The 23,236-nt window shown below is 35.9% G+C and overlaps 1 protein-coding gene across 1 annotated transcript in view; it reads right to left on the bottom strand.

Moving 5' to 3' along the window:
- Positions 1-399: 399 nt before the first annotated feature.
- tpo (thyroid peroxidase) overlaps positions 400-23,236 on the bottom strand; it is a 44,551-nt gene continuing 21,714 nt past the window's right edge. Inside the window, exons 9-13 of the mRNA XM_082143770.1 lie at positions 17,007-17,265; positions 13,244-13,414; positions 11,500-11,737; positions 9,572-9,780; positions 400-1,427 (exon numbers count right to left, since the gene is read on the bottom strand). Coding sequence (XP_081999896.1) covers positions 1,423-1,427; positions 9,572-9,780; positions 11,500-11,737; positions 13,244-13,414; positions 17,007-17,265 — 882 coding nt within the window. The 3' untranslated portion in view covers positions 400-1,422. The remainder of the gene's footprint in view (positions 1,428-9,571; positions 9,781-11,499; positions 11,738-13,243; positions 13,415-17,006; positions 17,266-23,236) is intronic.

Genomic DNA, 23,236 nt, shown 5'->3' with positions numbered 1-23,236 from the left:
TCCAAACTTTTTTTTTTTATGCATTGAATATCCTGTTCAAAGTGTACAGGAGCATATTCATCATAATGAACTGCATTCTGACATTTCAGAAATCATGTTTGCGAAGTGTTTATGCATTTACAGTATGTGCCTGTAAGCATATGAACTTTACATTAATAAACACTGAAATTTTACTGCTTAGATCAAGTAGAAAGATTCTTGAAGTTCACAGCATTCGAGACGAGCGGAGTGATGCACACAGTCTCCTCTATAATCAGGCTTTATAAATGTGCTTTTGAGTGTGTGTAAACAGTGATCCACACACACAAACAGTCCAGACGCATTGATTCTGAATAACAGATCTGCTGTAATTAAGCTTGTGGAAAGGCTGAGATCGCTCTAAGAGCTCCACGCTCAAACGCTGCTCTGAATTACGGCGAACAGGAGAGAGGGGTAATTGGTCAACACATCAGAAATTGCAGTGGATTGCCTAAAAGGCTCCATTTTATTTAATTCCGGCCGTCTCAATTTCCAGAACTGATTGCTTTTGTATTCCATTATCTAAAACAAAACCAGGACAAGATATGGCTGAATGCAAATGTGATGCCTATTTGTGTCAAAACGGAGGAGTATGTCCTCACCATAGAGCTTCATTGCAGGTTTGAAATGTAAATGTAGCCTACATCTGTTTCAATAGATTTGTACTCATTTAATTAATAGCAAAGAAAGGACACTGGAACAAACGGCATTGCTTTCGGTTCATCTAGTATTCATATGGTGTGGTTTTAAACAGGGATCTGAAGCACACGCTCAGGGATTAGTAACTACTAGCTTGTACCTACAGTACTTAATTTAGTTGCACCTTTTGTTCTTAATGCAAAAGGCCGTAAAAGCTCAAATTATTACTTATTTGCTTACATGCATATTGGATTTGCAATGAATAATTATAATAATTTGTATATTTTTAACAATAAATATGCATTGATTAAATGCAGCCTAAAAGTAATAAAATCACAAACTGGGAAATTAAAATATTGCATTTATATTTCAGTTTTGAAACCAGACAGTGAACTTACATCACTCAACACACATGCAGTAAATGCATTTTACATTGAGCTTCGAGTAGCACAACTGGTCTTTGGTTCAGAGTTGAGCTCATATTCATAAATGCTTTCAAATGATCCGCTGATCAGTGCTTTTGTGCCGCTGGAGAATGAGGCAGGTCTGTGTAAAGATTATTAATCCGTCACTAATTAGTGCCTGCGCTCAGTGTATTATATTCCAACATAAAGAGAGTCTTAATTCATCAGTCCTGTAGTTACGTGCATGTTGTTCAGCAGCTCTCTCTCTTTATTCTCGGTCATTGTGCGGTGCGTCACAGTTCTGCTGCTGGAAATGAGCCTCTGGTGTTGCCGTCAGCGTCTCGTCTTACAGTCACAGTCTCTAGTCTGCAGAGAAAGAAGTCAATCTATCAAACTGAAATACTGCACATCTTCGCATGCATTTTAGATTAGATTATAGCATGCATTATATTATATTATCACAGTTTTATACTTTGTAAAAATTCAGAATTTGAGAAAACTCCAAAACTTGAGGCAACCAGCTTCAGGACATTGAGTATTCTCAACTTATGGAAAAATTATTGTATCAACTTTAAAGTTGAAATTTCTGTACTCAACTCAAAAAATAACATTGCAAAAAAATTTAAATAATAATTCAGATGCAAAAGCCTCTAAGTGCCATTTGAAATTTTCTTCTAGGATGGTAATTTTGATCAAGCTCGTATATTTAAGTCCAGTAATTTCACTTAAATGACAATTAATAGGTCATTTTCATTGCCATTTAAGTGAAATTATTGAATTTAAATATACGCGCTTGATAAAAATGATCATTCTAGAAGAAAATTTCAAATGGCACTTAGAGGCTTTTGCATCTGAACTCTTCATATATAAACTTGCATTTTACATTAAAGGGATATTTCACTTTGAAATTAATTTTTGGTATGTTTTAGCTTACCTCAAGGGCATCCAAGATGTAGGTGTCTTTTTTTCCACAATAGTTTCAATTTTGATATTTTTAGGTCAAACCGTTCTTGTCTGTCAGTCATATAATGCAGGTCTATGGTCACTGTCTCAAAGAGCATGCACAGAGTCCAAATTAAAACAATTCCCCGTCGTCCAAATTAAACAATTCCCCATCGTAAGTACACATTGATGGCCTAAGACACGAAACGAGCGGTTTGTGTGAGGAAACGAACAGTATTTATATTGTTTTTACCTCTTATACACAGCCATGTCCAAGTGATCTGATCTGACGTGTACGCAGACTGGTGCATAGATATATACACACTAGATGCACAAATTTATGTGCATCATCAGAGCTCAGCACTGATATCTGAACCTTCACCACCAAACTTGACATTCATATTAAAATTTAAAGTTGCCCATTCTAGGTGGCATACAAAATTAATGATTTTTCTTTCTACATTTTACATTTAATCGTTTGAAGAGTGTGAATATTTTACAGTGAAGTTGGATATATATGTATGTATATATATATACAGGATTGTTTAAAAATTAAATTCAGATCCAAAGGCATCATTCAACTCATATCTGTGTCCTTGAGCCAGTTATATTTATTAAATCATTTATTTTTGATGTTGCATCTTTTGTGCATCAATCCAACCACTCGTTTTACTTTCAGCTCTGAACTGATACTGCATTTCAGCTTCTTTTACATCAAAATACAAAGGAAGCATGTTTTTAAGCCTGAATACAATCTGTTCATCATATAAAGTGATCGTTCAATTCATGTGGATTCGTTTTATGATCACTTTATAAACTTTTTGAAGTGTCAATGGAGGGACAGAAATCTCTCAGATTTCATCAAAAAGATTTTCATTTGTGTTCTAAGATGAACGAAAGTCTATCGGGTTTGGAACAACATGAGGGAGAGTAATTAAAGGGGTGGTATAATGCCCTTTCTGGCGGATTCCTATTGGCGGATATTCTTTTCTTGTTTTAATCAAAAACTCGCTTCATTTTGGTACATTTTTCAGAAAACAATACTTCATCTCTTAAAGGGGTGGTATAATGCCGTTTTCACAATATGCAAAATAAGTCTCTGATGTCCCCAGAGTGTGTGTGTGAAGTTTTAGCTCAAAATATCCCACAGATATTGTTATATAGCATGTTAAAGTTGTCACTTTTTGAGGGTGAGCAAAAACGCATCGCTTTTGTGTCTGTCCCTTTAAATGCAAATGAGCTGCTGCTCCCGGCACAGGGGGCGGAGCTTCAAGAGCTTGTGTCCTTTTACCTCACACACACATGCACTGAAAATGTCAAAAACTTTTAGCCTTTTATGTTCAAACCGGAGTCAGACAATGATGGAGAGACTCAAGAAGAAGTGACAACATGTAGAAGCAACAGGACATTTCTGAATGGTTAGTTGATGAATTTATGTAGCTTATGTGTAGTTATCTTCTAGTCATTGATTAGCATATTCTGTCATGATAATCTATAAGTCTCGTTCCCGGGGGCGGGGTTTATGTAAATTCTAGGGTTGGTGATGTCACTAACCCGGGAGGAATGTGGTGTAGTCTCTACCAGCCGTTTGTTGTAGTCCTTAAAAAACTATTTCTTTAAAAGCAAATATCTCCCTTTGCTTTGAACTTTGAGCGTTGTAACTTTGCAGATGTTGTTTCTGCTCAAACAGCAACATTACACACTAACTAAAGTTAGAAAAGTTAAATCATAATCAACCACCCCTTTAATGACAGAATTTTCATTTTTAAGACATTTCTCCTTGTATTGAATCTTTTTGGTCCTATTGTTGAAAGCAGTTTTTGTCACGTTGGCGTCGTGTGCATTGATGCCCTGAGGACCAGACGTCACTGTGACATCCATTTACACACTCAATCTTCTCCAGAGGACATTATCTGAGCCGACAGCAGTCTATTTGATTGGCAGCTTGAGCTTCGGGACTGAATAAACACTGTAGATGTGTTCAGAACGGGTCGGGACCGTGATGTCAGGAGGCCGAGCTAATGCAAACCTGCCTGGTTTTCTACATCTGGCATGACGTGAGCGGCTTCTCTCGGACTCTACCGTGGGATTTGCCTAGTATTCATTAGAAAGATTAATTTCTATTGCACGTAACAGGTGCGACTGCATGCGTTAATTGTTTTGGCAGCATCGCAGGCTCATAATGGATCAATATTTGTCATTTGGCCGGATTCCAGCGCTGAGTTACAGACTCTGAGGAGCGGCAAACACATTGAAAATGATTGTTAATACAATGCATGAGCGGCTGCAGTCCAACAACCTGTGGCCCAGTGATGTGTGTGTGAACAAACCAGAATTACTGAACAGGAACAAACATTCGGCTAATTGCTGCTGGTTGCCAGAACAGAAATGAGTTACTGAGATGTTCAGGTGGTTTATAAGCGGTTTCTGGAGTAAAAAGAGTCCTGTGCCCTCAAGGCATTGTTTTATGCATATATATATATATATATATATATATCAGCATTTTATTCTCTCTAGATGCACTGCAAATAATGTTCTCCCTCTGTTTCTATTAAATCAATATACATTTGCTTGAGAAGCAAAATGACTTAATATATTATGTCTTGTTTTCTGAAAAGAGCGATCAATATTAAGTTTTGAGTTTAAGCATAAAACAAGAACATTTTGCTTATTCACTATAAAGCGTACTTGAGCCCTGGAAAGGCGCTATATAAATAAAACATATTATTAACAAATATCTGTCAGTGGGGTCAGAAAAATAAACATAATTCAAACGGGAAACAAGATTATTTTTCTGACCCAATTGACAGATATTTCACTACATTTTCATACATTATTCAGAAAACGTAATATCTTCAGTCGTTTTGCTTCTCAAGTAAATGTATCTTGATGTAAGAATGTGGAGATATTTGTACTGGAAAACAAGGCAAAAAGGAAGAACAACATTTTTTTTTTTTTTTTTTTGGCAGTGCAAGTCACTGAAAAACCCGTATCAGTCACGCTGAAATATTTCCTGAAAATATTATTAGTAGATCTACACGACCTTTCAAAAGTTTGGGGTCTGTAAGATTATTTAATGTTTTTGAAAGACGTCTCTTCTGTTCACCAAAGCTGCATTTATTTAATCAAAAATACAGTAAAAACTGTCATATTGTGAAATATTATTATCATTTAAAACAGCTGTTTTCTATGTGAATTTGGGCCCTATTTTAACGATCTGAAACGCTAGTATCAAACGCGAAACGCAAGTAACTTTGTGGGCGGATCTTGGCGCTGTTGCTATTATACCGGTGGGATTAATGACTCTTGCGCCGACGCAAATCTAAAATGTGTTGGTCTGAAGTAGCTTCATTACTCATAGGTAGGGATGGGTATCGTTAAGGTTTTAACGGTATTACTACTCTTACCGATACTCCTTATCGATCCGGTACTTTAACGGTATTCTTATCGGTTCTTTTTGTTATATTAAAAAAAGGGGAAAAAATTATTTAGGACATAATTAATATTGCTTTATATTTTGAAATGTAAAATAAATATCTATAGCAAAAGAAAAAGCAATGCTTTAACAAAACAAATAAAACATGTATGTTTTGCAGAAGGGTGCTGGCTTTTGTGTTTTATATAGACAGACAGGACGCCAAAAACAAAGTACAAACAAAAAAGTATACAATAAAACAAATATACAAATTATATACCCAGTGCTTTAATTTCAGTAATGTCCACTGACATTACTGTTCAGGAGTAATATGGGTTAAAAAGACATCTAATAAAGTCAGATGTAAAATAACACTGCACAGTTTATCATAGATAGATTAAAGCTTATATCATTCAAGAGCTGTGACTGATTTTCTCTTTGCCTTTTGTTGTTTGATTCACATTAACGGAGCAATCGTCAGCAGGATTATTAGACTGCTGCCTCTTTAAGACCAAATGCAGATCTAATCATTATTAAGCCTCATATTTTCTCCCAACTATTTACGCCGATTTAAGACATAAACTGTATTTAAGTGAATAAACTGTTTAAGTGAATCTCCAAGACGGCCATTTTGACATATTTGTGTATTTGATCATTTAGATGCGCACACGAAGCCCAAAATATACGTTGCTTGTCTCGTTGCGGTGTGTTTCGGAGCGTGCGCCGCATTTTGGAACAGCGTCTTTTGCGTCAATTTTGGTACTTTTAATAGCCTTTTATTATCAAACGCGTCCCGCAGTTTAGCAACAGTATAGACTACATTTTACAACAATCACCGATCGTGCAGATTCTGACGTTACTTTTGGGTTTTAGGGAGAAATGACAGCGCATCGCTCTGTGAAGGGAAGGAAGTTGCGCTGGAGAGAATGTGGCTTTAGTTTTTAATGGTTACACCTCAAATATCTTCTTTTTTATAATCATTGGAAGCCAAAATCTAAAATAAAATTAGTTTAATATCAAAGATCTAAAGTGTAACCTTTTGAATGTTCTGTCCTCATCGTCACTCATTAAGCAGGGCTGTTGTGTTGCGCGCGCCGTGGCTTTGCGTGAAAGATCGCTCTCTCTCTCTCTCACACACACACTCTCTCTTTAGCAAAAATGCATCACAGACAAATGGTTCAATATTATTATATATAGAAGTAGCTGGCGAGATTAAATTCGCAAGAAAAATAATTTCTTAATAGCAATAATAAATAGCACGTGTACTTTCATAATTTCTCCAGTACCGACAGCAGAACCGATAACGTCCGAGCTTAACGATCCAGCGGTCTTTCAAAATTCAGCACCGGGGCCCGTTTAATACCGGGTTTCGGTACCCATCCCTACTCATAGGTGTGGTTTGGGCGTAACGTGAAATAAACCAATCAGAGCGTCATCTCACATTCCCTTTAAGAGCAGGCGCGCTTGTTCCTTGGCGGATTGCTATTATAACGGAAGATTTGCCAGACGCACGCCAGGAGCGGTTCACAGCCGAGGAGACCGACGTTCTCGTCACGGCCGTAAAACACAGAGAAGTGACATTGGGATGGAGAAACACACCCAAATTAGCTTCAGTTAAACAGGCGTATGATAATTTGGGTAAATGTGTAAGCTAGATTTATGCCTATTTTTTCACATCTTCATGGCCACCACAATGATTTCCCTCGTGTGGAATATTTTCCCTTGTAATTATGTATGGTTTGCAAAAATGGAAACTGCTGCGTCTGTGTGTAGATGAGAGAAGCAAAGTGTGTGTGTGTTGTGCACACGCTACATTATGGCCGAGCATGCGCCCTTAAAATAGCATCTGAACGCGCCACTGACTTTAGACTAGGTTTCTCCTGGTCTGTGGCGGAATTGTTTTCTGAAACTGCAAAAAAGCACCAGGGAACACGCCTCCTCTTTTCGCTAAACCGCCCCCGGGAGCGCAAGTTCATTCCCTAATTTACCGACGTGCGTCTGTGGAGGGAAAAGTCCGCTGTGCGTCGGTGCAAAATAGGAATGATACATGCGTCGGTGTACAAAGTCAATTGCGCTGGGTGCAAGATAGGGCCCTTTATGTTAAACTGTAATTTATTCTTAAGCTGAATTTTCAGCATCATTACTCCAGTCTTCAGCGTCACATGATCATTCAGAAATCATTCTAATATTCTAATAATCTAATAAAAACATTTCTGATTATCATCAATTTTGAAAAAAAAACGTTGTTCTGATTCATACTTTTTACATTTTGACAATGCTTTTTGTTTTCAGGATTCTTTGATGAACAGAAAGTTCTGAATGGCATTTATTTGAAATAGAATCTTTTGTAACATTATGAATGTCTTTACTGTCACTTTTGATTAATGCATCCTTGCTGAATAAAAGTATTTATTTATTTATTTATTTAATAAAAAATCTCACTGACCCCAAACTTTTTAACTGTAGTCTACTGTAAGTAAAAATGAAAAATGGTCCATTGTCAGAACATGACAAATACTGCAAGGGTTCACACAGTTTAGCGCACTCGGGATAAAATCAGCTCAGCGTCTCACCTGGGACTGAACGAGTTTGAGTTTCAACACGAGCCATTTAACTGAGTGAATCTGCATGTCTTTCATTCCTCATCGAGACTGTGTAATTCCTCAAATCAGAGCCTCTTTGCTATTCATGAAGTTCCACAGCAATATTTATCTGCGTTTGGGAGGTAAACACACATGGACACATACAGGAGGCTGTGTGAAACTTCAAGCACTGTCCTGCGGTGTGACATGCTATTTATAATTATTATATGGTTATTATGCATGCAGCGTTTATGAGTTAAATTAAATGAGAGGCCACATGGAATAATTTGTTACACCTCAGGACTATTTAAAATGAACTAGTGAAGGAAAAGATGCTGAAAAACTGCCAGTTACATGACATGAAATATACATTTTTTCTTTGCAAATTCACTACCATTCAAAAGTTTGGGGTCAAGAAGCTTTAAAATGATCTAAAGTGGCAGCAAAGACATTTGATAAAGTTACAAAATATAATATTTCTACTAAATGCTGTTCTTTCTATTCATCAAAGAATCCAGTTTTTTTTTTTTATCATGGTTTCCACAAAAATATGAAGAAGCGGTTTTCATTTTGATAATAATCAGAAATATTTATTGAGCATCAAATCATCATATTTTGATTTCTGAAGGATCATGTGAAAATTAAGATTTTTTTTAATATTGTGATATATTATTACAATTTAAAATAATTATTATACTTTAAATTATCATTTATTTCTGTGATCAAAGCTGAATTTTCAGGATCATTACTCCAGTCTATCACAAGATCCTTTAGAAATCATTCTAATATGATGATTCATTATCAAAGTTGGAAACAGTTCTGCTGCTTAATATTTTTTCATAACCTGTGATACTTTTTTAGGATATTTTGATGAATAAAAAAATAAAATAAAAAAATAAAAAAAGCAAATGTTTTAAAAATAGAAATATTTTGTAACAGCAATATACACTACTGGTCAGTAATTTGGGGTCAGTAATTTTTTTTCTTTCTTTTTTTTGAAATAAGTCAATACTTTTATTCAGTAAGAATGTGTTAAATTGATCAAAAGTGATAGTAAAGAAGATTTATATTATTAGAAAATATTTTTTTAATTTGAATAAATGCAGTTCTTTTTAACCTGTTATTCATCAAATATATTAGGCAGCAGAACTGTGTCCAACACTCATAATACATCAGAATATTAGAATGATTTCTAAAGGATCATGTGATAGACTGGAGTAATGATCCTGAAAATTCAGCTTTGCATCACAGAAATAAATGATAATTTAAAGTATAATAAATTGAAAACCAATTAATTTAAATTGTAATAATATATCACAATATTAAAAAAAAAAAATCTGTATTTTTGATCAAATAAATGCAGGCTTGATGAGCAGAAGAAACTTCTTTCAAAAACATTAAAAATAGTAATGTGTCCAAACTTTTGGCCTCTACTGTATATATATAAAATATATAATAATATATAAAATAAACAGTAGAGTATATTTCAAGTTTAACCTAATATCTCAATCTAAAAAAAAGCTGGAAAAGCAGGATTTGTGTCCGTAAATGAAAATCCGTCATATACGAACCGTCATCCGGTTGTTCTTTCCATTCCTCCAGATCCAATGACGGGATGTTCCCGCAGGAGAGAAAGTCCTCCGGGTAAGTTTCGACTCTGAACGGATCAAGAGGAACCTCCGTCACTCCGCTGTTGTCACAGATGACACGAGACAGAGAGTGCCTTTGGAGTTCCTGTCTTTGTTTTGGGGAAAACACACCGGGATGTTCCCACCAGAATCTGAATCACACCAAAAACATCAACATTTTGATTGTGCAACGTGTTATTCTTAGCATTTTGACATGAATTCAGACAAGTTAAAGGAATCATTTGACAAATAACATCTCTTGTGCTTCTCCCAAGTAGAATAAGGGTTCTGAATTACATTGAGAAAAGCAAATCTTGTTTTAAACATCTAACCTCTGTAATTTGTCCTAGTCAAAGCAGAACTGCATGACTATTTATTGAATAATGGCACTATTGTCTTCAGCTGCTTATAGCTGAACTGAACTCATTTCAGAACTGATCAACTTTAACAGTTATTGAACAGAACTGAATCAACACTGAACAGAACTGAGCTGAATAATGACACCATAAGAGTTCAACAGCCGGGTTCTGGATGTGAAAACTCATTTTCTCCATAGGGAAATAGTTTTGAACGATAACTTATTCATTTTTAAAAACAGACCTAATGTGAGCTCCGATGTTGTTAATCAATGGTATTTGAAGCCATCAGCCCGCATTATTTTAACTTATTTTTTTTAAATAATCGTGCTAAACAGTGAAAAAATAAATGACTAAAGTACAGAAAATTGACCAATCAGAAAGTGCCAAAAGATTTATTTAGCTCCGCCCACTCCCATGAAGCACTGTGAATGTAATCAAGTCGATCCCGCTACAGTCTCAAAATACTTAAATATTTCAATATATATGCATATTTTGCAATAATCTTAAAATATATTGTTTTTATAACATTTCAAAATGAGTAGTTTTATATTTCTACATCGTTTTTAATTTGCTTCATGGGATCATAGTCCTTTCCCTCACTAAACACAGTCTTGTACTTTTGTATTTTTGTCTGATTTTCAATTACTTTTTTGCTTCAAATCAAAGTTTATAGTGTTGTGATTCTCCTTGAAGCTGGTTGGTTTGGTTCATGGCTTATAATGCTTTAATGAAGACTTTTTTTTAAATCCCTATGGGAAAAAAGAACGGAAAAAATAGTTCCGGAGCCAGCTCTGCTGAAAACGTGGACGGGCACTGTTGAACTCTTTTTACAGCTGCTTCCCCGCTAACAAAAATATGTTCTAAGAATATTTCGCTAACGTTCTCATTAAGTCTTGAAAACATTATATCTTTGTTGCACTCTGAACATTAAAAACATCCAGTTAAGGATACATTCCATTTGATCAAAATTCCATTTTCCGCATTCCATTTAATCAAAACTAACCAAATTATGTTCTAAGAACATATCGTTTCGCTTACGTTCTTATTACGTTTTGAAAACGTTATTTCTTTGTTGTTAATTTTTTTTAAACTTCTTAAAAACGTATTATTTTTTTGGTTATGCGAATGTTAAGGATTCCATTTTATCATTCTTCAAACATTATAGGAACGTTACTTTTTAATGTTCTCTGAACATTCCGAAACAAGTAGTTACATTTAAAAAAGCATGCGATGAATGTGCAACAAACATATTTCAGAAATATCAATAATGTTTTGAGGACATTATTAAAGACCAGATAACTTTAAACGAACGTTCTATTAATGTTACTGGAAGAACGTTTGCTGGAGAACTTTAGCCAAAGATCGTTCCCTTTTATTGACGCTTTCATCATTGAATGTTATTTTCCTGTTTATTACAGTGAAGCTGCTTTGAAACAATCTGTACTGTATAAAGCGCTATGGAAGTAAATCTGACTCAGGTTAACAGTAGTTGAGCAGTGTCTCAGACCTCACCTGTCTCCTTCCCTCAGCATCTTCATCTGTTTCCCGATCAAACATGTGAAGAGTTCTCCAGTCCTGGCTCCAGACACCGGCCGTTCCAGAACTCCTCCCAGCCACACATCCATGCTGTCCGGATGTCCATACACATGCATTACTTTCTCTGCCAAAACATCACTCCCGACCACCTCTGCCAGATCTGATCGGGTTTCAACTCTGTCTAACCCACAGAAAACCCTCCACTCATTGTAGCCTGCAGGAGAAAGACGGGTTTACAGATTACCATGGTCCACTTTTGACATTATACAACTACATGTCAGCTAACTCTCATCAGAGTATCAGTAGACTAGTATATCAATATACAATCTTTCTCTCTTCGGTAATTCTTGACCAACATGTTTTATGTTTTTTTTTTTTTTTTTACTTCATCGGAATGGTACGAAACTTGGGTTTTGGCACTTGCTATGTGAACACACACACACACACACACAAATCATGGATGATTTGAAAAGGTTAATATGGTCCTGAAAAAAATGAGTCATGCTTGTGCTCCTCACGGTCAAAAATGAGCGCATTGGAAATGAATGGGAGACGAATTCCCAACCCGAATTTCCTCTAGTGAAAACTTTTGGTACTGCAGCCAAACAATATCTTACTGAAAGATGATATATGAAAAATGGTATAGTAGTATTTTAGTGAATTTTTCATTACAATAAACATCAAATTCTGTAAAAAAAATATATGTTTTTTCACTTCAGCAATAATCCACCAATTGTCGTCTTTGAAAAGCGATCAAACTTCAGTCTGTTGCTCTAAATAAAGCATTCAAGATTTACGACAGTTTATGTTGGAAATTTCATTTTCAGGTCTATGCTCAAAAAGTAAATAAATGGATAACTACTGCATAAATATAATCTGGTACCATAAAATGCCCTAAAAATACAAAATATTAAATAAAACTAGAATGTACATTTCCTGAAGAAAATATGAGTGGTTCTTGCAGTGGCAAAACTCGGCACTGGGCAGATGCTAACACAATTAACAATGTTGCGATACCATGATATATGCTGGGGTTAATTCTGACATAATATTCGAGCTGTTTCTCGTGATTTATCCCTCTGTAAAATGATGTAACGCAACAGCTAGGTCACGATGTTGATGTTGATAGCCAGTCATCAAGTCAAGGTAATGTCATTTCTAAATTGGACTAAATTGGACCATCATGCTAAAAGCGAGTTGTAAAATGAAGTGTGTAATAACAACTGCAATCTTGTATTATTTCCTGAGCCTATTTTGATGTAAAGTAAATGGACTCGAGGAAGGAATCGACTCCAAAAAACCTGGAATCGAACAGCCCTAAAATAAGTGTTAGCAGATATGAAGCAGACAGTCTACTAATATATATATAAATATATACTATATACTAATAATTATATCCTAATCTATATAAGTCTACTAATACTCTAATCACTGCAATAGTTGACATGGAGTTGCAAAGTTACTTGAAGTTAGAATGTCTAAAGTGGAGCATCAGAATAAAGTGTTTGTTACTGATGTGTTTATAACAAATAATTGACAACTACTGTAAAGAATTAAACTCAATATATTCATCAAAAATATCTTAATTTGTGTTCTGAAGATGAATGAAAGTCTTACGGGGTTGGAACGACACAAGGGAGAGTAATTGCTGACAGAATTTTCATTTTTGGGTGAACTAACCCTTTAAGTGTCAGTAATAATAAGCGTTCTGATGTGTCACCTGGTAAGCCGTGATCTCGTCCTCGCTGCAGGTTCAGAGCCGCCAGATCCACAGTCTCCGGGATGTTGAGGACCACGAGTCTCTCCGTCAGTTCTTCTGTCATGAGATGTTCCTGGTTCTGCAGGACAGCGGGACGTCCCAGAAGACCTCGCAGAACCGGATCCAGACCACCTTCAGAGAACAACACATCCCATCAAACACTTACCAACACACACACACACACAGATCTGCAAATGTGTGGATCACAGTGCTGGGGAGCTGAGACACGGCAGGCAAAAACATAGATTTTTCATGCAGTGGTCAGTTTTGAGATTTTGGGCTAGTTTACTCCTTCAATATGTGTTCTTTCAAGCTGCTATAAAGAAAACGTTGAAACCATAAATTAAGATGTTTATTTTATTACATTTTGTTTACTTGCGGCAGTGAGTTTCTCCCGAATTTATCAAGAAGTTAGCATTCAAACACGACACGCCGAGCTCCGTCTGTCTACTGAAGTCAGTCATGACCGGTGTCGTTGTAAAGCTCTAAGGCTCCTGCACAACGCTATGTGACCCAAATATGAGCATTTCCTTTCTATCAGTAACCAATCGTGAATGTCCAAAGGGGGGTTTAAAGCTTATGACGAAATCTCATTTAGAGCTATTTAACTCTTTAAATGCCGTTGTGGTGGACTTTTAATAGATAAAATAGTAAACTGTATATTAAACTAACCATGTTTCTAACATCTAACCTTATTTCTCTTTTTAGGCCTAACATGATAACTCTTTGAAACACAATGTACTAAAACGTTCTGTCCCGTGTTGTTGAATGTTGTATGTTGTGTTGCCATACCCCTTTGACTTTGGTTGTGTGAGTGTAAAAATAACAAATATGGGAAATGAAACTAGACAGATGACTAAATTTGAACCTTGTGATTAACAATGAAGTAATCATTAAAGGAACACTCCACCGTTTTTTAAAATAGGGCTTATTCACCTTCTTTCCTACATTTAGATAGGTGGGCAAATGCATTTTTGTCTCAGTGCATGCATTGTTTTAGTTTGACAGGGTTGACGCTAGCTTAGCTTAGCATAATGAATGGAATCCTTTGTTGCCAGCTAGCATGTCCTGAGTAAAAGTGATAAAAAAAACAATAAAAAAAAACACCTAATTACTTCTTGTGGCCTGCGCATTCACAACAAGTACAAATAGCGATGCAGATTAACACTAGGCGATTTCCTATGCAGATTTTGACTTGGGACTATATTAGGGGGAAGCACAGGCGAAGCACTGCTACTTGGGCGCAGAGATATCACGCCCAAGTAGCAGTGCTTCGCCTGTGCTTCCCCCTAATATAGTCCTTAATATATAAGTCAATATCTGCCTAGGAAATCGCCTAGTGTTAATCTGCATCGCTATTTGTACTTGTTGTGAATACGCAGGCCACAAGAAGTAATTAGTTTTTTTTATTTTTTTTATATCACTTTTATTCAGGACATGCTAGCCGGCAACAAAGGATTCCATTCATTATGCTAAGCTAAGCTCACGCCGACCCTGTCAAACTAAAACAATGCATGCACTGAGACAAAAATGCATTTGCCCACCTATCTAAATGTGGGAAAGAAGGTGAATAAGCCCTATTTCAAAAAACGGTGGAGTGTTCCTTTAAAACAAAGTTTGCTTTACCTAGTAACAGACGGGTTTGTCTATGAAAACCAATCAAATTGTGGGGAAATTATGTAATGCAGCATGACATTTTTGTCATATCTCCTTATATTCTATAAAAACTGTTGTATTCGTGTTAGCTGGTGGGATTCTCAATGGAATTTGTCTGAGATCCTCCGGCCTTGCTTCTTATGGGGGAGATTCTCTGAGAAGATCCTCCGGCCGTGATTAAAGCATTTAGAGGACATTTGCTGAAGTCTGTTTGTCGATTATTCCTGCGCAGCAAGAAAGCTAGTTAGGTAGACTATATATTAAACGTCGATTGGAGACGTTAGGGATCGTCGATTGGAGACGACCCCGGTAGACTAAGAGTAGGAGCTAGATAGGGAAAAATCAACGACACCGTTTTCTCAAAATGAGTTTTTTTTGTCATTCTCCAGTACAAACATCTCAGCCTATGCAGCACCTGTGTACACCAAACGTTCCAGTTATACACTTAGCAGTATTCTGAAGATATTTTCAGAGGGATTTGTTAATAAATCATTCCTGGCCTGATTTATGTGACATTTTAATAAAATAAAAAATGGCGAAAATTGATTTTTTTAAGGCTATGGACAGTATATTTTTATTTCCTAGGTAATGAAAGCATATATCCTAAAATCTCTCTAAATTGTTTTTTGTTTTTTTCATCTTGTGTGTAAACAAAATGGAAAAAGAATTCTGCACCTGGCTTTATCATATGTTCAGATCTATCTACTGAATATATATGCAAAATCATGCATATTTAATGAGATAATGCCTAATTTGCATAATTAAACAAATTTCAAAAACTTGTAATACATTTTATATATATATATATATATATATATATATATATATATATATATACTTGTGTAAGTAATCAACTGAGGAAGTTTCATGGTGATATCTATTATTTAAAAAATGTACCCTATTCACCTGTAGTGTCTCGCCTTAATAAGAATCAGAAATAAAAAATACCAATTTGAACACCAAATATAATTGATGTACAATGCTGAGCAACGTTTCTGTTCTGTTTTGTGTTGAACTCTTATGTTGAAATGTATTTTCTATTCCTATTGTTCCCAGTTTTGGTTATGTTTTCTCCTCATGTTTGGATTTGCTTTTGTTGTTGTCAGGTTGTCTTCTATAAATCAGAATGTATGTAAAATGTCCTCTTGATGTGCAACTGAGTTTAACTTAAAACTATAAATCATTCAGTTAGAAACCGAATGAGAGAAATTATTCAGTGCTTCATTAATGAGTCTGCCAGTTGCAGCAGTAATAATTTAATATTGACATATTCAATATTTCTGTCCCTTGTCTGGACATGTTCGCATGAATCAACTCTATAATGAAGTCAGCCTTTCCTGAAACTCTTTTACTTCTTTCTTAAACTTGTTTCTCCAGCAGAGTCTCTATCATCAGCACACACACACACTCTCTCTCAGTCTCTCTCTCACTCACACACACACACACACACACACACACACACACACACACACACACACACACACACACACACACACACACACACACACACACACACACACACACACTCTCTCTCTCTCTCTCTCTCTCTCTCTCTCTCACACACACACACACACACACTCATACACATACTCACTCTCTCTCACACACACACACACACACACACACACTCACACTCTCTCTCTCTCTCTCTCTCTCTCTCTCTCTCACACACACTCTCTCTCTCTCTCTCTCTCTCACACACACACACTCTCAGTCTCTCTCTCTCTCTCTCTCTCTCACACACACACACACACACACACACACACACACACACACACACACACACACACACACACACACACACACACACACACACACTCTCTCTCTCTCTCTCTCTCTCTCTCTCTCTCTCACACACACCCCCACACACACACACTCTCTCTCTCAGTCTCTCTCACACACACACACACACACACACACACACACACACACACACACACACACACACACACACACACACACACACAGACACACACGCACGCTCTTGATCAGAATAAAGTGTAAAGTGGTTCAGACTCTCCAGTGATGATCAAAGGTCTGGCTGGATCAGAAAGAAAGGATCAGGAACCTTGTTGTACGAGTCTCCACGGGCTGAAGAAGGTCTGATGAAGACTCAGAGAAGGGAAGCGCTCGTGCTCCTGGAAGCTCTGGTTGAGTCTCGCGAGCACAGGTGAGATGGTCACATGACCGAAGCGGAACGCAGCCGTGGCGAACACGTTTGACACTGAAGGATTCACTGAGTCGTTATAACCCTCGTACGGTCCGATATACTCATCGAAAGCGGCCCGTCCAATGATTTTTGGAACGTAATCTCTCATGGTTATGATCTGCAAGAAGAACAATATAAAGAGAGAGTCGGTTACTGCCAACATGAACAGAGACTCGATGCTAAGATAATGACACAAATATGGGCTATAATAGCTCGTTTTATTTAGACTGAATTCTTTTCATTTATATTTTCGGTACTGAATCACATAAGAGAATTTATGATAAGCATTTCTTTCAAAAATTATTTTCTTACTTAGTATTTTTGTCTTGTTGTCCATTACAAATATCTAAAAAATATTTTATCAAGATACGTTTACTTGAGAAGCAAAATGACTTAAGATTTGAAGTCCATAGGCATCACTAGGTCCATTTTAGAAGGGCTTTAGCCCGCCGAAATTTCCACCCAATTGTATCATAATATTAATTTGATAATAATAACTCCAAAAGCAAAACACGCGTAAAAAAACATAAAAGGGAGTGGAAAAGACAAATGAGCTAATAAGTGGTCCTCTGCTGCCATCTACTGGTCATAGTAGTAAGTTCAGGTCATTTTCATGTTAAAAGTGTTTGTTTTCCACCAGTAGACAGAAATCCTCCACTAAAGCATGCCACATTCTCCATGTTATCCTATCAATGAAAATAATAAATGTAGATATTTTTTCAAGTTAATTTTACTGCGCAAATGTAGAGTAAAAAAAACTAATCAATAATAGTGTTTAAAACATTACGTGTTGAAAAAAAAAATATATATATTTTTTTTTACCCATATAATGCCAGTCTAGACATTTACAGTAATATAAGGTTTGTCTATATTCTTAATGAATTTTAATGAATATTAGCTGATTATTTAAAATGATAAGAAATGAAATCCGGAAATCCACCAGTCCCACTGGAGTTAAAAACATTATTACATTCTTACCGTGTTGAACCGAGCTACGGCAAGCAGAGAGTGTTGTACACTGGCTGGTTATGTACTTGCTCAAACATTTATTTTGGATAATTTTTAACCCAAAAAAGTTTTAACTAAAGTAATTTTAGTACTTCAACTTAATTTGCGATGCATTCTGGAATTGGCTATGGATGCACTGCCTAACAATTGCCTATGACAAAAAAATAAGATGCTGTCTAGGTTTAGCAATTTAACATCTTTCCAGGACAGCATCATCAAAGAGACATTTTCACAAGAAAAAAAAACGTCAAAATTGTAATTCTGAACACACTTCTATGTGCCCGAGGCCACAGAATCCAGAGATCTGCTAAATGATACTCTGAATCTGATGCAAATTTGAGAAGCGCACGGTTCATTTGCTCACTAATGCGAATGGGACTGGGTCTATGGGGGATACTGTACACAAACCTGGCTGTGAGAGATGGTCGTGTGGGACCTCCTGTGCCTGGAGATAAGATGAGATTGTACGGCTCTTTCTCCCTGTGATACGCCTCAAAAATTCACCCAGTCTTATCGCTGTTATGAATATAGTCCAGCGTTTCAGAGATGTTTCAGAAGCGTGTCTGACTGACACAGAGGGGACGTATAAATCGAAACCCGCTGTCCATAAACCCTAATACGGCAGGACTGGAAACGGTTTTAACTGGTTGTGTGAAGTCGGGCCCTGCGGGACTTTGTTAAAACACTGCGCTCGTTTGATGTGTGCCATTTCACTACTTTACAGTCACTTTCTCTGCCACTTTAATTTCTGAGGCCCGGGCGGCGTTCAACCTTAGAGATGCTTGTGGGAGCGATCAAATGTGTCTTTGATTCGGCGAGGACCGCTTGGAGAGGAGGAGGCTTATACGTCCACGGCTCAAGGCCTTTAATCCCTGCACTTCTTCTTCTCTGCCCAGTGTGGCGAATCTGTTTCTCTGTCTGTTCACCGCAGGATTCATCAGATTCATCATTTAACTGCATTCAAAGAGGCATCTATACTGTAACGTTTAATAATAGATCACATGCATGGCTGAAAGTATGTGCACCCCCTTCTAATCAGCAGGTTTGAGTGAACACCTTAATGACGAATCTTAAAATTATTCCGATCTCATGTCGTTCCATGAGTTTTCATTTTTAGGTGAACTGTCCCTAATGCAAAGACATACAGTGATATCATAAATGTTTTGTTTTGTGTGTGTGTGTGTGTGTGTGTGTGTGTGTGTTTAAAAACATTAAAAAACAAACAACTAATTAATAATGGAATAAAAATAAATAGTAATAATACTAATTATTATAATTATTCAATTGAATTAAAGAAGTAATTATTATTTAATATATTTTTCATTTATTATTGATATTATTATTAATTAGTTATTGTTTTTAAACATGTTTAATAAAAACAAAAATTAATAATAATAATATTAATAATAAGTTTTAGTTTTTTGTTAGACATGTTTAAAAACAAAAAACTAATTAATAATAGTTTTAATAATAATACATTTTTGTCAGACGTTCAAAATAAATTTAAAAAACGAATAAAATGACAATAACACTACAAAATTACAAAAAAATGTAAATACCATAAACAACTTCCGTTACTTGAAATAAAATAAACTGTATCTGAAATAAAATGAATAAAAACTTATAATTACATTTTCTATTGTTTTATACAGATAGTTACCAAGATAACATTTCTCATTTTCATTTAGTTTAACTTGATGTCCTAAAATAACTCAAACTAAAATAGAAAATTGATTTAAAAAAAATGGACATGAAAAAACTAATAAAAATGACAAAAGCACAACAAAATGACTAAAACTTAAAATGAAAAAAGAAAATGTACCGGTAAAATAAAAGCAAACTCAGAATATTAATATGAACTATAATAGTATGTCTGAATGACACTAAAGCAACACTGTTCTGAATCATAGCCGATCTCTGGATTGAAGAAGCTGTTACTGTATTTTACAGAGCTGCACTAATATAAAGGAGTTTTTAACCCCTAAAGCTCAACATGTTTCTGAAACTGGCCATAAGACTTTAATTGGACACTTTCAGACAAGAGAAAAACAGCATATGTGACTGTAAGCAACACTGCTAGAGATCAATCGCTGTCACTGTACGGTTATATAAACACTGGGAACTGAACGATGACTATATGAGACGGGTCACTTTTGATATTTTCAGAACACAATCTGTTGAAGTTAATTTTATGCAAAGTGGTTTATGCAAATGATTGGTACTTCAAACACAGTTAACCAGACGTCGTACTGTCTCTTTAAAGGTACACTTTTTTTGAAAGTTGAAATTCTATATATTAGGGATGTTGATTTAAAGTGTTAATTTAATTAATTGGTTATGGAGAAAAAATAATGTGTTAAATGATTAGCATAGCCCCGCCCTACAGTTGATTGGTGACGAAACATGTGATATTGATTTTTATTGAAGAAGTTAATATTGTGTAATATTTTAGAAACAATATTGTCTGTTTCTTTTGTGTTCCACAGAAGAAAGTCATACATATTTGAAAAGACATGAGGGTGATGAAATTATATCAGAATTTTCATTTTTGTGTGAACTATCCCTTTAATTCCCATTTAAAACCCATTAATCTCATGGCATTATTTATGCAGTCGTAACTGCAGTGTAAATGCATTCATGCCAGCTCTAATCTGCAATAAGCGATCTGTAAATATATGTAAATACCAATTCAGATGCAGCTTATAAAAAATAAATAAAATAAAAAACATGGTCATTGAACTTAAAGTTTGTGTAGAAAATTCTACGTTGAATCAAAATATTTCTTTCTAAATCTACTTTTTGTAATGTCTATTTGATGCTTTTCTCATTTAACACAATAATGACTTTAAATTATCTTTTGGGGCAAATTTGATGTGCGATTAATTAATTAACTGGCACATCATGTAATTAATTACATTAAAAATACACCGCTCTACAGTCATTTGAAAGTGATTGCAGTACCAGTTTTGGCCACAATCTTACATACGGTTCCTTTAAAACAGGGGTTTTCGACCGGTGGTCCGCGGCGGCATTGCATGTGGTCCGTGACATGCATTCCAGCCTACGTAATTTCACTATTAAAATCACTTTTTTTCCATAAAAAAAAAGTTTGTCTTAAAAAAAAGGCAAGTCAGTCAGTAATAAATACATTGGCATTCAGTAAAGTGTCGAACCCATAAAAAGTAGAACCATTGTCCGCTTTACATAAAACAAATCACAACATGACCTTGTGTGAGTGAGTGAGTAGCGTTCACACCAAACGTGAATAGAGCGTCTGGCGCAAGTGATTTTCATGTCAAGTCAATGTAAAGACGCGTTTACGCGCATCTGGAGGTCCTGCAGCGCGAATGAGGCGTTTAGCGCGGCGCGGTCGCGCGAATGAGGAAAATTGCGCAAGTGATTTGAGGGTGAGAGAGCGAGAGAGAGAGAGAGAGAATTCTGATTAGTCGAGAGGATGTATCACGTTTAGGCTAAAAATAGGTTTGGCGCTTATCGCGATTTGGAAAGCATCTTGCAGTACATTTTAAACAAGGAAATATAGCGATTTGGCATGAAATGTTGATGGAGCCGTGAATTGGTTCAGTACACAGCAAAATGACATGACAAACTCTTTTTCTTTTTTTCTTTTTCTTTTTGTAATGCCATTTCCTCAATTCGACGTCTGACTGTGCTATCTGACAAAGGGATCCACACACTACACACACAGACACACACAATAGTGGGCCGCCGATTACTTGTTAGTCAGAATGGTGGTCCCTGGCACAGAACCAGTTGAAAACCCCTGCTTTAAAACAAACACAATTATCTGCCAGTGGCCTCAGAAAAATGTGTTTTAATTCAGAGGGAAAACAAGTTGATTTGTCCGACCCGAGTGGCAGATATTTGTTCTTTAGTTAACTTTAGTTAGTGTGTAATGTTGCTGTTTGAGCAGAAACAACATCTGCAAAGTTACAACGCTCAAAGTTCAAAGCAAAGGGAGATATTTGCTTTTAAAGAAATCGCTTTTTAAGGACTACAACAAACGGCTGGTAGAGACTACACCACATTCCTCCCGGGTTAGTGACATCACCAACCCCAATATTTACATAAACCCCGCCCCCAGAACACAATTTATAGATTATCGTGACAGAATATGCTAATCAGTGACTAGAAGATAACTACTCATAAGCGACATAAATTCATCATCTAACCATTCAGAAATGTCCTGTTGCTTCTACATGTTGTCACTTCTTCTTGAGTCTCTCCATCATTATCTGACTCCGGTTTGAACATAAAAGGCTAAAAGTTTTTGACATTTTCAGTGCATGTGTGTGTGAGGTTGACTTAATATCTTATTCCATTTTGCTTCTCAGGTTAAATGTATCTTGATATTAGAACATTTAGATATTTGTACTGGAAAACAAGACAAAATGTGTGATTCTTTTCAACTCACAAATGATGCAGAATAAACTGATAATGCAGGAATAAACTGTGGCTACAATTACAGCTCCAGTCAAATGTGATTAGTCTTTAGCCCAGGTGAAAACATCCGTCCAGACTCAGAGCTGACAGTGTGTCTCAGTTCTGACGGGTTTGTTCTTCTGCTCTTAATGCTGATGTGTGACTTTAGGTCAGCGGAGACAATGAGACTCAAAATTACGGACATTCAAAATCAGTAATTGCCCATCAGAGGTCACGTTTTTACGGCAGAAGTAATTTATGGAATATATTTAGCATAAATTTCCCCATGAAGTCAAAGTTTCATTGTGCCAAAGAAATTATTTTTGTTAAAATACTGCAGTGGGAGGCATTTACTCTCCAGAAGTTTTCATTTGAACAAACAGCTGATAATAGGATCTTCTGCATTTAAACCAAATATGTGTATATATATATATATGAAGAGTTCAGATGCAAAAGCCTCTAAGTGCCATCTGAAATTTTCTTCTAGAATGATCATTTTTATCTAGCTTGTATATTTAGGTTCAGCAATTTCACTTAAATGGCAATGAAAATAACCTATTAATTGTCATTTAAGTGAAATTGCTGAACTTAAATATACAAGCTAGATAAAAATGATCATTCTAGAAGAAAATTTCAGATGG

Source organism: Leuciscus leuciscus (genome assembly GCF_965113295.1).
Source record: "Leuciscus leuciscus genome assembly, chromosome: 17".
NCBI lineage: Eukaryota > Metazoa > Chordata > Actinopteri > Cypriniformes > Leuciscidae > Leuciscus > Leuciscus leuciscus.
The sequence above is the reverse complement of the archived record's forward strand: the minus strand, read 5'-3'. Positions and strand labels throughout refer to the sequence as shown.